General features: G+C 47.5%; 1 protein-coding gene across 2 annotated transcripts in view; it reads right to left on the bottom strand.

Annotated features, from left to right (window-relative positions):
* abcb6a (ATP binding cassette subfamily B member 6 (LAN blood group) a) overlaps window positions 1-16,793 on the bottom strand; it is a 300,475-nt gene that overhangs the window by 23,095 nt on the left and 260,587 nt on the right. Inside the window, exons 17-18 of one of the 2 annotated variants that reach the window (XM_072468682.1) lie at window positions 16,307-16,419; window positions 12,404-12,498 (exon numbers count right to left, since the gene is read on the bottom strand). In XM_072468682.1, coding sequence (XP_072324783.1) covers window positions 12,404-12,498; window positions 16,307-16,419 — 208 coding nt within the window. The remainder of the gene's footprint in view (window positions 1-12,403; window positions 12,499-16,306; window positions 16,420-16,793) is intronic. The other variant, XM_072468683.1, reaches the window with a different exon arrangement.

The following is a 16,793-nucleotide window of genomic DNA, read 5'->3' as shown; positions in this document are numbered from 1 at the left end:
TGCTCCCTCAGGTATTCCCCAAGGATTTATCCTCAGCCCCCTCCTATTTCTTAACTACATGCTGTCCCTCGCTGACATCATCTGAAAGCTCAATGTTAGTTGTCACATGTATCTTGATGATACCCAGCTCTGCTTCACCACCACTTTGTTTGACTCCTTCACTGTTGCTAAACTGTTCATCCGACATCCAGTACTGCTGAGCAGAGATTTCCTCCAATTAAATTTTTGTTCCAGAGATTCCAACCTCATATTCTTGCCATCACGACGGCCACTTGAAATGAAATGAAATGAAATGAATGAAAATGAAAATTTTCACCTCTGTAACATGGCCTGACTTTGTCCCCATCTCAGCTCATCCTTGTTCTAAATCCCTCCGCGGCCTTGCCTCTTCCCATCTCTCCTATCCCAGAACCCTCTGAGATCGCTGCACTCCTCGAATTCTGGCCTCTTGTGCATCACTCACTTTAATTGCTCCACCATTGCTGTTTGTGCCTTCAGCTGCCTGGGCCCAACATTTGAATTGCCCTCCCTACACCTTTCCTCCTTTCTGTCCCGCCTTGAAGACACCCCTCGAAATATACCTCTTTGACCAAGCTTTTCATCATCTTATCTAATGTCTCCTTATGTGGCTTGATGCCATTCTTTATTTTATCTGTGAGGCACATCGGGTTCGCTTAATTTCATTGAAGGTGCTGCCGGTCATCGCAGTTGGCTGGATGGCAGGTTTGTGATGCAGAGCGACACTAACAGCGCGGTTCAGTTCCTGTACCAACTGAGGTTATTTATGAAGGCCCTGCCTTCTCAACCTTGCCCCTCACCTGAGGTGTGGTGACCTCAGGCTAAATCAACACCAACCAATGGTCCTCTGGGACTTCGGCGACATTTACATTTGAAAGATATCCAACCTGAAGACTTCCAAAGGATATAAATCTGGTGAAAACCAGAGGATCGAGATGATAAAATCATAATCCAGTAACTCACCTTCATTAATAAATATTTTTATGCACACGGCATTGATACCCTGAGTTTATTTCTTTATGGTGGCTCTTGGGAAACTGGAGTTCAAGGATTCCTGGATGGAGCTTTTTTGTTTTATTGGCGGCATGGTGGTTAACACTGCTGCCTCACAGCGCCAGGAACTGGGTTTGATTCCCACCTTGGGTGACTGTGCGGAGTTTGCACTTTCTCCCCTACTCTGCGTGGGTTTCCTCCGGTTGCTCCGTTTTCCTCCCACAGTCCAAAGCAGTGCCAAGAAGGTTACGTGGATTGGCCATATCCTTTTATTAAAACAGTAAAAAATATATACATGGCGAAACGGTACAAACACAAATTTTGTGTTGGAGCAACAGGGCACCCTCCCCTCAGTACCAATGTATGGGGAGGGGGAGGCGAGGGTGGACACTCATTATTAAAACAGTTCACAACACGTTTCTACAAAAAACAAATGGTACAAGCACTAAACTTTGCGCTGGAGAGACCAGATACCCTCGCCTCTGTACCAACTGAAGGGAAAGGAAGAGGGGTGGTGGGGAGAGAGGGGAAAGGAGGGTGGGGGGAGGGAGGGAGTCGGGGTGTTGATGGAGGAGGGGCCCAATAGGGCACTGCCTGAACTATCTATGCAGGCAGAAAAATAAAAGAACCTTCAATTATGAGGTGCCAGGTTCCGGGGGTCACCCGGAGTGGGGTGGGGGGGGCGACACAGTGTCAGGGACGAGTGAGCCCCGCACCCCGCTTCAGAGGGCCTTGTGCACCCTGCGCTCCCGACACTGGGCGGCTGGCAGACTTCGGACAGTCGCCCTCCGGGCCCGAATCCTCCACCACGCTGAGTGAGGCGGGCGACACGGGCCCACCAACCAACTCAGGGGTTGCCTTGAACCCGCCACCGGGATCATCGACAGGCAGGATCTCCTCAGGCTCCTCCCGGGGCCCGGTGCCAGCAAGACGTGATGATGCAGATGCCTACTCCGCCCCTGTCGCCTGGTCACCGGAAGGCCCCGAAAATAACTCCGGAAACAGGTCTGGGATGGTGGCATAGGTGCCCGAAGGAAGCGGTTGGGACAGAGGGTCTTTCAAACTATAACCCGCTGCTAAATTGTCCCTTAGTGTCCATAAGATGTGAAGGTTAGGTGGGGTAATAGGGTTACAGGGATAGAGCGGGGGAGTGGGCCTAGGTCGATTGCTCTTTCAGAGGGCTGAATGGCCTCTTTCGGCACTGTAGGAATTCTATGGAAGGCTTGACTGGAGTCAATAAATTAGCATATACGTCTTGTGCGCTTTTACAATATTAAATATAGCATGTGTAACCTACAGCACTGGGATGCATAACATTGCAAACAGCAGAGAATACTTCAGAACCGATTTTAGGAATGTGTCTTTGGCAAGAGCAAGATGCAAGAGTGCCACAGTCCGTTTGGCAGTGCTTTTTGTTATGGGTGGGGGAGAATTATTTCTGGAATGCAGCGTATTTTTGCCAACCACTGGCTCTTCTGCCTTTTCTACATGGCTGCTCCCGGAATCCGATTTCCTCTCGGGCTCCAGGGTTCCTTTCCCCTTGATCAGTCATCGGTTTAATGCACTCACTGTTGAACTCTCTCAGAGGCAAAGAGTCAATTAGCCTCCCATTTGAAGAGTTTACAGCTGAGGAAATTAACACCTTTAGTCTATTAGCAGATTGTCCCAGTGGGAGCAATTTCCACTGTTCCCTGAGAAACGGAGATTATGCAATGCCCTCACACAATGAAAACGCAAACAGAGCAGTCCAGGAAACGGGGTTTGAACCAACAATACTGCCTCGGTATTTCCTATGTTGATGCAAAACAATCAGCATCTTTGGTGCAGCAATTATTACTGTACAAAAGGCTAGAGGCTGCCTGGTCCAACAGAGTAAATCAGCTCATCATACCTTTGCTGTTTTATTGCCACTCCAATCCAAAATAAAATAATCACCTTACTAATAATCGCTCCCCTTAACTCTCTTTATTTCTCGGTCATCTCCAGAGGCGACTATTCTAAAATTTACATGGCCAGTTTCCCATCTCCCAAGAACGAAAATTCAACTCGTTCAAAACTCTGCTGTCTGCATCCCCGCTTGTATCAAACTCTTCTCACCCATCACCCTTTTGTTCACTAAATTCAGCACAGACCAGGGATTAAACCCAAATCTTGTATGTTTCAGTTATTCATCGCGTACGGCCCACCAGCCATTAGTGCACCCCGATATCTAAATAAATTGGCATGCTTTTTGCACACTGGGTGCTGTACATGAGAACGAACCAGAACTTTCAACTTGAACAGGTTAGAATCTATAACAGATGACAACGCACTGGATTTATCTCTGTGTACTCGCTTAAAAATGGAAACAGATTTTAGGGAAGCAACAAATACCTTCAAAGAGAAATATAATTGGTGGCCGTTCTTCCACTCTGTGCAGTCAACCCAGCCCAGAGCATCCAGGGTCATGACCTCCCTTCATGTCCGATAATTACGCCTGCTTCACTGAAACCCAAACTTGGCCAAGGCAAGCTATTCATCTGCTGGATTTCTACTTGAGTGACAAAGGCAGGTAATAATGTAATAATAATCTTTATTATCAAAAGTCGGCTTACATTAACACTGCAATGAAGTTACTGTGAAAAGCCCCTAGTCGCCACATTCCGGCGCCTGTTCGGGTACACAGAGGGAGAATTCAGAATGTCCAGTTCACCTAACAAGCACGTCTTTCGGGACTTGTGGAAGGAAACCGGAGCACCCGGAGGAAACCCACGCAGACACGGGGAGAACGTGCTGACTCCGCACAGACAGTGACCCAAGCCAGGAATCGAACCTGGAACCCTCGAGCTGTGAAGCCACAGTGCTAACCACTGTGCTATTATGCTGCCCTAAAGAAGACGGATGAGCAAACTACGCAAACTCTTATAGAATCCAACTAATCTTCATCTGTAACAGAGAGGGAATGGGAAAAGAAAAGAAAACAAGCGCCATAGTTACCCACGGTGGTTCACTGAACTGATCCGTGTGCAGCTGTGCCCTGAATCTACTGGAATGATGGAGAGTGGCTGAATCAAGCAAACTGCTCCGGGCTAGGTATCATTCCTGGCCCAGCACTGTTGCTTCACCGCTCCAGGGTCCCAAGTTCGATTCCTGGCTTGGGTCACTGTCTGTGCGGAGTCTGCACATCCTCCCCGTGTGTGCGTGGGTTTCCTCCGGGTGCTCCGGTTTCCTCCCGCAGTACCTCTTAAATCGATAGGTTGTGGGCTTAAATTTCACTTCAGAGTGTTCTAGGCTGACGTTGCAGAGAAGTGCGGAAGATGTTGAGATGCTAAAGACCCTGTTTGTCCGCTCAGGTCGATGTTATCAGGTCCCATGCCACTATTCTAATAGCAGGGAAATTCGCCAGTGTCCCGTCAAACATTTTACCCTCAATCAACATCCAAAACAGATTTATCTAATTGCCGTTTTGAGGAAGCTTGCTATTCACAAATTGGATGTTGTGTTTCTTACATTTCAACAGCACATTTCAACAGTGGGCAGTACGGTATCACAGTGGTTAGCACTGTTGCTTCACAGCGCCAGGATCCCAGGTTCAATTCCCGGCTTGAGTCACTGTCTGTGCGGAGTCTGCACACTCTCCCGTGTCTGCGTGGGTTTCATCCAGGTGCTCCGGTTTCCTCCCACAAGTCCCGAAAGATGTGCTGTTGGGTGAATTGGACATTTGGAATCTCCCTCTGCTTCCCTGAACAGGTGCCGGAATGTGGCGACTAGGGGATTTTCACAGTAACTTCATTGCAGTGTTAATGTAAGCCTAATTGTGACATTAATAAAGATTATTATTACTTCAAAAACTGTTTCATTGGATGTAATGAGCTTTGGGATCTCCTGAGGTCACGAGAGGCACGACAGAAATCAAGTTCTTCTTTATATCCCCTGTTTGCCAGCAAACAGCATCGGATGGATACTGCCAATAAAATTATTTTTTATTCAATTAAAAAACGTATGAAAAACAAAAGCAACTTTCTTCTATTTGTGGATAGTTCTCGTTAAGCAAGAGAAAAAGGGCTTGTATTTAAACAGCAGCTTAATATTGCCCATGGGATGTCCTACAGTGCTATGTAACTCGTGAATTGCTTTCGAACTATGGTCGCGGTTATGTGGCCAAGCAAAGTCATAAGTAAACCATCATATTAAAATGTCATAAGTGGAAGTTTATCAAGTAAATTATATCCACTACATAGCCACTAATTAAACACTTACTTCTTCAAAGAACTCCAATAGATTCATGACAAATGGCCTAATGCTTCCAGTCCATGTTCCCCACTACAAATATTGGGCTAACCCCTTCATAATTTCCAGTTGCATCTCTTGCTATCCTTTACTGTTATCGTACAGCTTTGTTTTCACTTTCTAATTTACAAAATGTCCTGTCTATTAGTAATAAACCTCTGGCTGACCTCGGACACTGATTGCTTACAGTGGCACAATTATAACCTTAAAGGTACAGGCCACGTTAAAAACCAATCGACTTTGACAGCACAATCTTACATCATGTTACACAATGTAATACCCTCCATTATTTAATACGAACGATGTGTTGAATCATAAGATACTGCTCATTTCTTTCAACACTTTTCCTGTTAAATCCATCCCTTTGGCATCTGTCATATAGTCTTCCATCAACTTGCCACTGCTTCACATAATAATAATCTTTATTGTCACAAGTAGGCTTACATCAACACTGCAATGACGTTACTGTGAAAAGCCCCTAGTCGCCACACTCCGGCGCCTGTTCGGGTACACGGAGGGAGAATTCAGAATGTCCAATTCACCTAACAAGCACGTCTTTCGGGACTTGTGGGAGGAAACCGCAGCACCCGGAGGAAACCCACGCAGACATGGGGAGAACATGCAGACTCCACACAGACAGTGACCCAAGCCAGGAATCGAACTTGGGACCCTGGAGCGGTGAAGCAACAGTGCTAACCACTGTGCTGCCTACCATTGGTCTAGCATCAGGAAAATATTTACCAATATCGACCAACAGTACTAAAATGCAGACTATCTGGCTATTTATTTCATTCTTGTTTGTGGAGGCCGCTGCATTTCGTAAACTAAAGCAGAGGCTAGGTTGCAGGAAAACACTCACTGACTGTAAAGCACCGTGTCGCCCATCATGGGGCAGCATGGTAGCATTGTGGACAGCACAATTGCTTCACAGCTCCAGGGTCCCAGGTTCGATTCCGGCTTGGGTCACTGTCTGTGCGGAGTCTGCACATCCTCCCCGTGTGTGCGTGGGTTTCCTCCGGGTGCTCCGGTTTCCTCCCACAGTCCAAAGATGTGCAGGTTAGGTGGATTGGCCATGATCAATTTCCCTTAGTGTCCAAAATTGTCCTTAGTGTTGGGTGGGGTTACTGGGTTATGGGGATAGGGTGGAGGTGTTGACCTTGGGTAGGGTGCTCTTTCCAAGAGCCGGTACAGACTCGATGGGCCGAATGGCCTCCTTCTGCACTGTAAATTCTATGATCTATGATCATGAAAGCTGCAGAAACGCAAATCCGTCTCCCTACCGAGGTGAAGGTAGAAAAACGGGATTAGAATTACAAACCAAATAGCATATTTGAAAATCTGACTGCAATGGTAATTTGTGTTCTGAATGAAGTCTGTTAACTGAGAGATCCCAGTAGAAATAGAATGAAGTCTGCATGTTCTCCCTGTGTGGAGCTTGCATGTTCTGCCTGCGGGTTGCCTCCAGGTGCTCCGGTTTCCTCCCACAAGTCCCGAAAGACGCGTTGTTGGGTGAATTGGACATTCTGAATTCTCCCTCAGTGTACCCGAACAGGCGCCGGAATGTGGCGACTAGGGGATTTTCACAGAAACTTCATTGCGGTGTTAAGGTAAGCCTACTTGTGACAATAAAGATTATTATATGAACCAAATTATCAAACCACGATTACAGATTAAATGCTCAGAAACTACATGATGCCAGAGAACCTGTCTCCCATAACAGGATCAACACCATCCACCTGTGCGCTTATTGACTGCCATTGGCTGCAGGAGAACCTTTACTGAGTAGCATTGCTGCTGCCATTTCTCTTCTAAGCAGGATTGAACGGCCCAGAACTTCTTGTACATAGCAGGATTCCAAGGTCCCTTTTCAGGGAAAGTCTCCACGGGCTTTAATCTGTTTCAATCCCCCACCAGGCCTTTCAGTCAGGACAGTGACATTCCCTTTACACTTATAATTCTCTGCAGCCTGCACTCTTGCCATACACAGGAAACTGCTGTGCGGAGCATGTGGCAGCTCAGCGCCCCCACCAGCTGCAGCTGCCGCACTTCAAAAAGGTCAATCGACTGAAAACATCTTGGCTCCAAAAAACATTGAAAATGTTTTCTATTATCTCCGCTATCGCACTTGAGCCCAATGGGAAGTGGTCGCCACCTGAACCCACTGCCAGAGCCCTGGTTGTTCCTACCCCAGTGGCATATACATACGCTCCTCATAAATAGACACTACCCACATCAAAAAAAAAGGTTGGGGGTGGGGGGGTGGGAGCGGCATCGCTTTTATAGCTCAATAAGGTTGAAGATCAAAGTTGCTGATGGACACACATTTAGTCGGAGATCAAAGAGCAGGATATGTATTTACAATTTGTCATCACACAGCAGGCCAGGGAGGATGCCACGGCAGGTTCCCAAGCCTTTGTTCATACCGCAATTAATTACTGAAAGGAAAATAAAACACTATTAACCCTTGGAGTCTAGCAAAAAGCAACTCTGTGCCGAGTAAAAGCCCCGTTCACGGAGGCACACTGAACTTTCTGACTGCACACAGCGCTGCCTTTCCAGGTCTTGCTGCAGCTGCAGACGGCACATTATCTTTCACTTTAACTTGCCTTCCAGATAATGAAACACATCCTTCTCACAAATAGCTCGCAACATAGAACATAGAACATAGAACAATACAGCGCAGTACAGGCCCTTCGGCCCACGATGTTGCACCGAAACAAAAGCCATCTAACCTACACTATACCATTATCATCCAGATAGGATTATGACAGAAAGGATTATGTCTAAAACTGTCAATCCGTAGCCCACACTCCCGAGCAGACGGTTCTGTTCCTCGTTCATTGCGCCATGCCCACTGACTGTCTCTCTGCCATGTTTACGAAAGGCACCATGTGGTTGGCTGAACATGTGCGACATAGGGTTCCCTGGTGTCGGTGACAAAATCATAGATCTGAATTTCCCGCTCCCTGTAGGCGGGATTTGAGGAAGGGGAGGTGTGAAATTGAAGGAACGGGCCCGGCAGCAATTTTATGTTTGGGTGGGTAGGTCCTCGGAGGAGAAGCCCGCTCCTGCCCCAATTATTGCCCCCCCCCCCCACCTTGAAGATCTGGTGACCTCTGAAACCCCAATTCGAACCTAGCTTCTGTGTCTCCCCCCCCCCCACCCCCCCGACCCTGATTGTCCCCTTCATGCCCCCCTCCTCCACTCAGGCCTCCCGGCCTGGGACCCCTTGAACTTACCTTGTCCTGCGGTGTCTGAACTTGTTCTCATGCAATTCCTCTTCAGTCCACTGCAGAGACGAGGGAGCCACCAGCAGCTCTCTGACGAGTGACCTCCTCCCACGCGAGGGGCAGAAGACCCACCTGCAACCGCTTACCGCTCACTTGAATGTGAAACAGCTGCGGGGCATTCGAAGGTGGCGGGACGTCATTGGATGGCAGGATTGGGCGGCACAGTGGCTAGCACTGTTGCAGCACAGTGCCAGGGACCAGGGTTCGATTCTAGCCCTGGGCGACTGTCTGTGTGGAGTTTGCACGCTCTCCCCGTGTCTGTGTGGGTTTCCTCTGGGAACCTCGGTTTCCTCCCATAGCCCAACGTTGTGCAGGTTAGGTGGAGTTACCGGGATAGGGCAGGGGAATGGACCGAGAGATAGTGCTCTTTCGATGGGTAGGTGCCGACTCTAATGGGCCTCCTTCTGCACTGCAGGGATCCTATGGAAGTGAACCCCAGTCATAGAATGATGCAACACAGAAGGCCATTCAGCCCATTCTGCCCGTGGCGGCTCTTTGATGGAGCTATCCAATTAATTCCACTCTCTGGCTCTTTTCCCATACACCTGTCATTTCATGTTTTCCTTTCAAGTATTTATCCAATTCTCTTTTAAACTATGACTATTGAATTTGCTTCCGCCACTCTGAGGCAAAGCAATCCCGATCACAACAACCTGCTGTGCAAAGAAATGTTGTCTCTCGTTCTTTTGCCAGGGCATGGGGGAGAATTCCACCACTCTTTTTCAAATAGTACACGGGCCTTTTACATCCAGCTTAGAGGGCGGATGGGGTCTGGGTTTAATGTCTCATCTGAAGCCAGGCACATCTGACAGTACACGATTCGCTCAATACTGCACTAGAATGGCAATCTAAAATCTGTCCTCATGTCCCTTTAGTGCTTTTTATTTTATTTTATCTTCACGTACTCAATGATCTGTCTGAGCTGCTCGCAGAAAAATACTTTCCACTGTACTTCGATACTCGTGACAATAAACAAACAAGTCCAACAAAAGGGAGCAACGATTGACAATTGTACATAGCTGCCCCTAATCAAACACTGATAAAACCTATCCAAATGCATTCTCACCAAATCCGGACAGTGCAAAAGGAGGCCACGGATCATCTGAAAAGGTACTTCACCCTGACACTTCAATTACAATTTCTGTGGAGCATTTTTATAGAAGTGTTTTTCTTTTTAAGATACTGGCAGCAGGTTGCATTTCTAGAGTGCGATTCAGCCAGGGAGAAGTCTGCAATAATCTGGCGGTGGAAACATCTGCTGCCCACACGGTCAATTACTGCATAAAACAGGCGGCACCTTTCATCAGCCGCAACAATGTTGATTGGATCAATATGGGGCGTGGCACGATCAAGGCAGACTGAGACAAACAATTCCATCTGGGGGTATAACAGATGGAGCATGTCTCTGCTGATATCGGATAGGTGTTATAGAGGGTCAGCACACAGCCCAGTTGTACGCCATCGTGGAACGTGAGATTTCCTGAACTCTGGGACCGGTCAGACAAACCGCAACGGCCATTTCTGGTCATTCTTCTTGATTCTAAGTTGAACTGACGGCTGCATTACATTCACAAACAGGCACCGGCAGTTTACAAAGGTGTTTCTTCCCCCAGATATCCTCACCACTCATCTGACTCAATGTTTTTGGATTTTGTGTTACGGCAACAGACCAGCTGTGCTTAAACCCCACCATGGCAAGTTCTGAAAATTAATGCAGCAATTTCTGTGTGCGTGTTAATTAAAGGTACCGAGTAGGCCAGTCAGCCCGCCGAGGTCCACCATTCAAACAGATCATGGCTGATCATCGACCTCTACTCCATTTCCCCCCCCCCCACGATCTCCACGCTGCTTGATGTCATTAGCATCCAGAGAGCTACTCATCTGTCTTGAACATACTCAATGATACAGCACCCACAGCCCCCCTGGGACAGAGAATTCCAAAGATTCACAACCCTCTGAGTGAAGAAATTCATCCTCGTCTCGATCTTAAATGGCCGACCCCTTATTCCAAGACTTTTCTCTCCTGGTTTTAGGCTCACCAGCCAGGGGAAATATCCCCGATCTGCATTTACCCATCACGCCCTGGAAGGATTTTGGAAGTTTTAATGCGATCATCTCCTATTCTTTGAAGCACATCTTTTCTTCTTCACCTTAATCTCTATATTCGTCTGTCAACCAGGGAGCTTCGGAATTTTGTTACCCTACTCTGCCCTACAGTCCGTTCCCTGTTGAGGGAATATACCTTGTCTGTGCCCAAGCTATCTCTTCTTTGAAGGTAGCCCATTGTTCAGGGACCGATTTTCCTGCCAATCTTTGATTCCAATTTATTCGTCCTAGATCCATTTTTACCCCATTGAGTTTGACTTCCTCCCGGTTAATTATTCTTACTCGAGATGGTTCTTTGTCCCTTTTCCATAACCAGTCTAAACTTTATGATATAATGAGGACCATCCCCTAAATGTTCTCCTACTGATCCACTTGGCCCACACTTCATTCCCAAGGACGAGGTCCAGCAGTGCCTCCCCTTGGGGCGGCAGGGTGACACAGTGGTTAGCACAATTAGCAATGTGCTGCAGTAGCAGTGGAAAGGTGGCTTAAAATGGTGAGGATTTAATGCTTAATATTCTAGGATATAAAGAATTCAGAAAAGATATTGCAGTGTTGGAAAGAGGATGACCTGAGGGGACAAAGACCGAATCCAATGATTTGAGAAGCAAAATGGGTCTGATCATTCCACTGGACCACAACAATAATGCAGTGGACTATGACCACTGGACTCTCCACTTACCACTGCAAGTCCCTCTGAAACAGCTCCAGGGTCCCAGGTTCGATTCACGGCTTGGGTCACCGTCTGTGCGGAGTCTGCATGTTCTCCCTGTGCCTGCGTGGGTTTCCTCCGGGTGCTCCAGTTTCCTCCCACAGTCCAAAGATGTGTAGGTTAGGTGGATTTACCACGCTAAATTGCCCCTTAGTTTCCAAAAGGTTAGGTGGGGTTACTGGGATAGGGTAGAGGTGTAGGGTGCTCTTTCCAAGGGCCGGTAAAGACCCGAAGAGGCAAATGGCCTCTTGCGGCACTGAATTGCTTTTCTTAATCAATACCACCACCCCTCCTCCTTTTCTTCCTCTCCTACCTTTTCTGAACACCTTGTATCCGGGAATATTTATCACCCAATCCTGCTCTCTTTTGAATCACTACACCTTAATCTCCTCCCTGCCTCTTGATACACCAAAGAAAATTGAGAGCATTTCTACATCTGAAAGAGATAATTTTCTTATGGCAAGCCCAAACACCCCCCCCCCCCTCCCCCCACTTACCTTGGGCAGTTCCACATTTAGTTCTTCATCATTTATTGACACTTCAAAAAAATAAATTTAGTGTGCCCAATTTTTTCCAATTAAGGGCAATTTAGCGTGGCCAATCCACCTAGCCTGTACATCTTCTGGGTTGTGGGGGCCAAACCCACGCAGGCACGGGGAGAATGTGCAAACTCCACACGGACAGTGACCCAGAGCCGGGATCGAACCTAGGACCTCGGTGCCGTGAGGCAACAGGGCTAATCCACTGCGCCACCGTGCTGCCCATTTATTGATACTCTTAACATGTCACTTACCCATTCAGTAATAATGTTCAATTCTGATGGAAATATTCGAATACTTTTAATCGGAGCACTAATTTAGAATTTCCAGTGGCTGCGAGGGGCAACTCTAAGCAGTACGCATTTTAAAACTGAAGGATGTGGTGTTTTCCCCCGCCGCTAAGGCAAAAACATCAGAGTTTAACTTTGAATTCCATATCAGCCTAAATCACGAATCAGTTTTTCCTGCAGCAATACCTGTGGGCCACAACAATGGTGGTCCTGTTTGTGCACACTTTGGCCAGGGAGGCTTGAATGTTCCTTTCAGTTTGCGTGTCTAAAGCAGAAGTAGCCTGTTCAAAAGGAAGAAAGGTGATTGGTTATAACATTGAAACAAGAGAGGAAAATTTCACCGGCGAGGTAGTTAACAAAGAGGTTCAGCTGACCCCAGACAGTGATTGTTAATATTAATAAAATATCTGGTCAAATGTTTGAACAACTACTTTTTTTTTTAGCTTGGTACCAAGTAAATTCTTAAGTCAGATTTGTCTTCGCATTGAGGACACCCCCTCTCGTGTATATAGAAATATAGAATCCCTATAGTGCACAAGGAGGCCATTTGGCCCATCGAGTCTGCACATTCCCTCCAAATGAGCATTCTACCCTGGCCCACTCCTCCCTATCCCCATAACCCATAACCTAACCGGCACATCTCTGGATACTAAGGAGTAATTCAACACAGCCAATCCACCGAACTTGCACATCTTTGGACTGTGGGAGGAAACCCACGCACACACGGGGAGAACGTGCATACTCCACACAAGGCTGTGAGGCAGCAGCGCTAACCACTGCGCCACCGTGCTGCCTTGTTGTGTGATACTACCACTGTGCTAAATGGGTTAGATTTCTAACAGGTCCAGCATCTCAATACCAACCAACCATGAGGCGCCGTGGCCCATCAGCGGGAGCATAATTGTACTCAAACCAATTGTACTGTAACCTCATGACCTGGCATATCCCCCCACTCTACCATTACCACCTAACCAGGGGATCAACACTGGTACAATGAAGAGTGCAGGAGGGCATATTAGGAGAAGCACCTGGCATTTGTAAAAATGTGGTGTCAACCTGGCAAAGCTACAACACCGGGCAGACTATTTGTGTGCCAAACAGTATAAGCTGTAAGTGACAAACAGAGCCAAGAGATTCCACAACCAGCGGATCAGATCTAAGCTGTGCAGTCCTGTCACATCCAGTTGTGAATAGTGGTGGACAATTAAACAACTCACTGGAGGAGGAGGCTTCACAAACATCCTTATCCTGGGACAGGACATGAATGCAAAAGATAAGGCTGAAGCATTTGTAACATTCTTCAGCCAGAAGTGCTGAGTGGGTGATACATCTTTTTTTTAATATAAATATGTTTTATTGAAATTTTTTTTCCCAAACAACAATTTTTCCCCTCTTACAAAGCAAACGCAACAATAACAATACAGAAATTTTTAACAATACACAAGTAACAAAACCCCATTATCTATTGACCTAAACTAAACTAAACCCCCCCCCCCCTCCCCCCTCCTCCCCCTGGGTTGCTGCTGCTGGTCATCTGTCTTCCCTCTAACGTTCCCCTAGGTAGTCGAGAAATGGCTGCCACCGCTTGGTGAACCCTTGAGCCGATCCTCTCAGGGCAAACTTTATCTGCTCCAGTTTAATGAACCCCGCCATATCATTTACCCAGGCCTCCAGTCCGGGGGGTTTCGCCTCCTTCCACATGAGTAGGATCCTGCGCCGGGCTACTAGGGACGCAAAGGCCACAACGTCGGCCTCTTTCGCCTCCTGCACTCCCGGCTCTTCCGCAATTCCAAATAGAGCTAACCCCCAGCCTGGTTTGACCCGGGCCTTCACCACCCGCGAAATCACTCCCGTCACTCCCTTCCAATACCCTTCCAGTGCCGGGCACGCCCAAAACATATGTGCGTGGTTTGCCAGGCTCCCGCCACACCTCCCACATTTGTCCTCCACTCCAAAGAACCTGCTCAATCTTGCTCCCGTTATGTGTGCTCTATGTAGCACCTTAAATTGAATCAGGCTAAGCCTGGCGCATGAGGAAGAGGAATTTACCCTGCTTAGGGCATCAGCCCACATACCCTCCTCTATCTCCTCCCCTAGTTCTTCTTCCCACTTTCCTTTTAGTTCGCCCACCGACTCCTCCCCCTCTTCCCTCATCTCTCGGTAAATCTCTGACACCTTGCCCTCTCCGACCCACACCCCTGAAAGCACTCTGTCCTGTATCCCGTGTGTCGGGAGCAACGGAAATTCCCTCACCTGTTGTCTAGTAAACGCCCTCACCTGCATATATCTCAAGAAATTTCCCCGGGGCAACTTATACTTTTCCTCCAATGCTCCCAAGCTCGCAAAAGTCCCATCTATAAATAAATCTCCCACCCTCCTAATTCCCAACTGGTACCAGCTCTGAAATCCTCCATCCATTCTTCCTGGGGCGAACCTATGGTTGTTCCTGATTGGGGACCCCACCAGGGCTCCCCGCACCCCTCTCTGTCGCCTCCACTGTCCCCAGATATTCAATGTTGCCGCCACCACCGGGTTTGTGGTAAACTTTTTAGGTGAGATCGGTAGCGGCGCCGTCACCAGCGCCTCTAAGAGTGGGTGATACATCTTGGCTTCCTTCAGAGTCCCCAGCATCACTGATGCCAGTCTTTAGCCAATATGATTCACCATCCATGATATCAAGTAATGCTGAAGCTACTGGATATTGCTATGGGCCCTGACACTATTATGACAATAGTACTTAAGTACTGAAGACTTGTGGTTCAGAAATTCCCACGCCCCTAGCCAAGCTGTTCCAGTACAGCTACAACACTGGCATCTACCCAGCAATGTGGAAAATTGCTTCCAGATCGGGACGGGCGGATGGGTGCCAAAGGGAAGCTCTTCCATCCAATTTTACACCCCTTCCGCCTCCTCCCACCCCTCAAAACCCACCGGGGAGCATAAAACCTAGGCCCAAAATGAACATAGAACATAGAACCACATGGGCTGAATGTCCTCTTTCTGCACTGTAAATTCTATGATTCTATGAAGTCACTGCTGGTTTTGCTTAGGCTGCAGTAAGGCAGGTGAGGCAATCCAATTGAGCCAAACAATGGAGGAGAGGTGTTGGACGAGGACAGTATTGTTGACGTGTAGACTGAAGATTGATCGAAGAGAATGTGAACGAATAATGTTTAGTTACAGATCATGTCATTTTTGACACAATGCTATGGCAGGTGCAGAGATTCAAACATGGGAGCTCCAGGAGAGTTGGGTGTGAATTTTGGAGGTCACAACGCACCCAAAAACCTTGGAGAAGAAACGTAGTGTTGGTAGATTTCTAGTACAGATGAATTGAAGGTGAGCCTTTTTTAGCTGACAGACCTGTCCCTACCATTCCCAATTACAATCGTGATTACACATCAAAAGGAAGTCATTGGCTGTAAAATGCTTTCATAGAATTTACAGTGCAGAAGGAGGCCATTCGGCCCATCGAGTCTGCACCGGCTCTTGGAAAGAGCACCCTACCCAAGGTCAACACCTCTACCCTATCCCCATAACCCAGTAACCCCACCCAACACTAAGGGCAATTTATCATGGCCAATCCACCTAACCTGCACGTCTTTGGACTGTGGGAGGAAACCGGAGCCCCCGGAGGAAACGGGGAGAACGTGCAGACTCCGCACAGACAGTGACCCAGCGGGGAATCGAACCTGGGACCCTGGAGCTGTGAAGCAATTGTGCTATCCACAATGCTACCGTGCTGCCCGCTTTGGAGCATATTAAGGTCACAAATGTAAGTCTTTCTTTCTGAGACGAGGGAGCCAGTTATATCAGCTAGCATGAGGGCCAGGAAACAGAGGGTGGGACATAATCTCTAACTAATAGGGGCACTCCTTCACCAGGCTGAAAGACTGTGTCCTTTGTGAAACATTTTTCTACCTCCTTCACGACATCTAAAGGTCAGATTCATGAGCCACTTGCAGACATGACTCGGAGAGTTGAAGGAGCAAACTCTATCACTTTTAGCAGAATACCGAGTTGAAGGGAGTGCGGCAGCATCATCTCTGAAACTTTATATACTTCCAGTGATTTGCCTTACTTGCGTACCTCATCCAGAAGAATGATCTGAGGTGCCTTCAGGATTGTTCTGGCAATTGCCACCCTCTGTTTCTCTCCTCCACTGAGCTTCAGCCCTCTTTCGCCCACTTGTGTATCATAACCTGAAGAACATGTCGTGTTACAAAACAGCTGGAGATGGTAATTGCGCTCTGCGACCTGGCAATCTACATCTTGCACCCAATATATTTTCTACAGGTTTCAGGAAAGCCTGTCATCTGCTTATTAACAGTAATTGCATTTGTATCAAGCTTTTAAAAAAGCAACGTGTCCCATTTTTGGCAGATAATAAATATGCAGGTACTCAAAAGGGGCCAATTGCACTGTGTCATGTGAGGGTACCTTTAAGACATGGATGTTTAAGCAAACCTTTAAGAAAACAGTGATGTCATGGAGTGGGTGGAGCTCAGCTCAGTTCAGCCATTTTGCAGTTTGATTTTGCAGTTTAGCTTTGCAGTTGGAAAAAACAGTTTGTGTG

The sequence above is a fragment of the Scyliorhinus torazame genome, chromosome 2 (assembly GCF_047496885.1).
Source record: "Scyliorhinus torazame isolate Kashiwa2021f chromosome 2, sScyTor2.1, whole genome shotgun sequence".
Classification (NCBI taxonomy): Eukaryota; Metazoa; Chordata; class Chondrichthyes; order Carcharhiniformes; family Scyliorhinidae; genus Scyliorhinus; species Scyliorhinus torazame.
Note: the sequence above shows the minus strand (reverse complement) of the source record. Positions and strands in the feature narration are given on the sequence as shown.